General features: G+C 35.4%; 1 protein-coding gene across 2 annotated transcripts; it reads left to right on the top strand.

The window, feature by feature from the left end:
* The first annotated feature begins 14 nt into the window (after positions 1–14).
* Positions 15–2,984, top strand: LOC119586476 (piggyBac transposable element-derived protein 3-like). Of its 2 annotated transcripts, none has more exons than XM_037935214.1 (2): positions 15–205; positions 845–2,984. In XM_037935214.1, the coding sequence occupies exons 1-2, from the start codon at positions 142–144 to the stop codon at positions 2,227–2,229; spliced, it is 1,449 nt and encodes a 482-aa protein (XP_037791142.1). In that variant the 5' UTR covers positions 15–141; the 3' UTR covers positions 2,230–2,984. The 2 variants fall into 2 exon arrangements, with proteins under 2 accessions (XP_037791142.1, XP_037791141.1); XM_037935213.1 differs by having other exon boundaries at positions 842–2,984.
* Positions 2,985–3,179: the final 195 nt, after the last annotated feature.

Raw genomic sequence — 3,179 nt, 5'->3', positions numbered from 1 at the left:
AAAAATGGCCCAAATTCGTTCCATTGTTTAAGTCGGAGGCGTCGCGTAATTTACGAAAGTTTGTGCTTTAGATTCTATTCACGTTTTCTATGGTGTTTTAACAACAAGTTCGAAGTGTCATCTTCATGATTTACCAATTCCATGGCGGCTGGCTGGAGAAAAGAGAGGAGGAACAGTCTCTTCAGCAATATCGTCGCACCCATGGGTAAGTAAGCTATTATTATTCCTTTTATTGATGTTATGAAACACATTTATGGTGTGCAACTGATTAAGGTGAAGTTAATCAAGTGACACGTGTTCTGAAATATTTAAAAGCTATGTTTATGACAGATCAGGAACACATCCTTTTAGATGGAACAAATTTGTTCCCTTCGTGCTGGAGCATGCTAGTGAGTAAGCGAAAATGTACATCTTACTAATTTAAACATATTTCTCGGGAAGACAGATTTACATCGTGATTATCATGTATTGGAAAACATTTCAACTGGAAATTGATTATGTTATCGAATAATTTAACTAAAAATACTTTGATGAAAATTTAAGTTAAATGCCCGACTGTAGTTTCATTGATGATTTTCTTTGCTCTATACGTAGTACAATACATTGGCATTAACACAAGATCTTTATCATACTGTTTTTGATGATGTTAATGGAAGTTATATTTCATATGTTTAAGGTTGATTATTAATTTAACGTAATTATTATGTAATCATACTGGGTAAAATATTGATATTGCTTATGGAGTTACATGACAATATGTATAGAACTTAAGAAAAACTTTTTATATGACTAATACGAAATAGATATTAATTATTTGACTAACAATTTATTTTTATTTCAGAAGAATACCAGCGACTGCTGGCAGAATTTAGTAATTCTGATTTGAGCAGCATATCTGATGATGATGATGACTGGCCTTCATCTCCACTTCGGCGCAGAGAACTCTTTCATGAACTATGTGCCAACACTGAGAGTTCAGCATCTGAGTCTGATGAAGAGAACAACAGAGATGGAAATGTTACCACCAGGTCCCCTGAAGTTACAAGTAGCACTGCAGCTGCCCAGACTGGACCCAGCAGAAATCTCAATACTAGTGGATGTCATCATTTCAGGAGAAATATAAACTTCAATCACAGATTTACTGTAGATGTTGATAATAATTTTCAGGGAACTAATTTTCAATCCACAGTTCTCTCCCCTGTAGATTATTTCATGGCTTACCTCTCACCTGAAATTTTAGATGCAATGACTCTAGAAACACAGAAAAAGTACATGTCCAAAAAAGGAAAGCCATTATCACTAACAGTAGATCAAATGAAAAAGTTTATAGGAATAAATTTCCTTATGTCAGTGTTAAAATTCCCTAGAATTAAAATGTACTGGCAAAAGAAAACAAGGATTTCTGTTATAGCTGATGCCATGAGTCATGACATGTTTTCAGTAATCATAGCTTCTCTGAAAGTCTTTGATGAGAGTCTGTTGAATGCAGCACAGAGGAAATCAGACAGATTTCATAAGATAAGACCACTCATAGATTGTGTTCGTTCACGCTGTTTGGAGTTAGACAGACCTCAGTATGTCTCAGTTGATGAAATGATCATTCCATTTACAGGCAGAACACACCTTAAGCAATTTACACCTCGGAAACCAAACCCACATGGCCTAAAGATCTTTGTTTTAGCTAGTAGTGATGGCCAAGTCCTAGATTTTGAGTTTTTTCAGGGTAAGGAAGACTTGCTTTTGAATGTACAAAGAACTGGACTTCATCTTCCAGAGTGGGGTACCCTTAAGATAGGAGAAGCTGCAGTCCTAAGATTTGTAAAGTCAGTCAGTAGAGGTACTAGTTTCTTCTTTGATAGGTTTTTTACTACACCTAAGCTCTTAGAAATTCTCTCATCATTAGGAATGGGAGCTACAGGGACAATGAAGAAGAACCTTGTGCCAAAACAGTGTCGATTGAAGACAGAGAATCAGTTAAAGAGATCCGGCAGAGGTTCCTCTGACTGTGCAGTGAGAGATGATTCTGCTTTTTGTATAACTGTATGGTTTGACAAAAAAAACATCATCTTAGCATCTAATGAACATAGTATTCAGCCAGTATCTACTTGTCAGAGGTGGTGTAAAAGAGAAAAACGCCACTTAGAAGTGGAACGTCCTAGGGTTGTTGAGCTATACAACTCAAAGATGGGGGGCGTTGATATTATTGATCAGGTCATTAGCTGTTACTGAAGTGCAACACGTTCTGCAAAATTTACTGTTCGAGCAATGTTGCATCTTTTGGACCTCTCTTGCGCAAATGCATGGTTAGAGTACAGAAAAGATTGTGAAAAAAGCAGTTCTGTTACCATGGACAGTATGGATTTTAAATTGGAAATAGTTTATTCTTTGATTTCTGAAGAAGTTCTAAATGATGACAACAGTGAGTCTGAGATTTCAGAGGAGCATGATGACATTTCTAGAAAAAGAACAAGGCCCCTTCCCATTGCTGCAAAGCGTACTAACAGTGCATGCCATATGCCTGATGCATTACCCCCTTATGCTTCTAGAATGAGATGTCGATATCCAGGGTGCAATGGGAGGACCAAGTTTTCATGCAAAAGTTGCAAAGCTTTTCTTTGTCTTTCATATGAAAGAAATTGTTATTCTCTTTTCCATTTGCCCTGAAATATTTGATGATTAGGTTTACAAATTAAAATGTTTCTGTTAATGAAGAAATTTGAAATAGAACTTACTTTTTCTCACTAAGAAAGAAAAAAAGGTTTTGTATCTTTTCAGTAAGTAAAGATTATGGTATGCAGATATGCAGAGCTGATGAATATGTCCTCATTTTTATTTAGGTACACTGCAGTCAAAGTAATGAATGTTACTTAAATGTTTGTTTTCATGAAAAATGCCTTGCAATGAAGTTGAATAAGAATAAATATACCTGGAATTATCAAATTTATGTTTTTTCTGAAAGTTATAATACATATATTGTGAATTTACACAGTTGTTTCATTGCGATTTCTGTTTTTTGTCTAAACTTTTATTTCACGTACATGCTAGAGCCCCGATGGACCAAATTTGGGCCAAAATTTAAAGGTCAATATCTCTAGAACTACTCATGATACACATCTAAAAATATGCATGTAGCCTTTTTAGGCCACGACAAATCCGCTGTCATAATATCATAAAAATCT

The sequence above is a fragment of the Penaeus monodon genome, chromosome 21 (assembly GCF_015228065.2).
Source record: "Penaeus monodon isolate SGIC_2016 chromosome 21, NSTDA_Pmon_1, whole genome shotgun sequence".
Taxonomy (NCBI): domain Eukaryota; kingdom Metazoa; phylum Arthropoda; class Malacostraca; order Decapoda; family Penaeidae; genus Penaeus; species Penaeus monodon.
The sequence above is the reverse complement of the archived record's forward strand: the minus strand, read 5'-3'. Positions and strand labels throughout refer to the sequence as shown.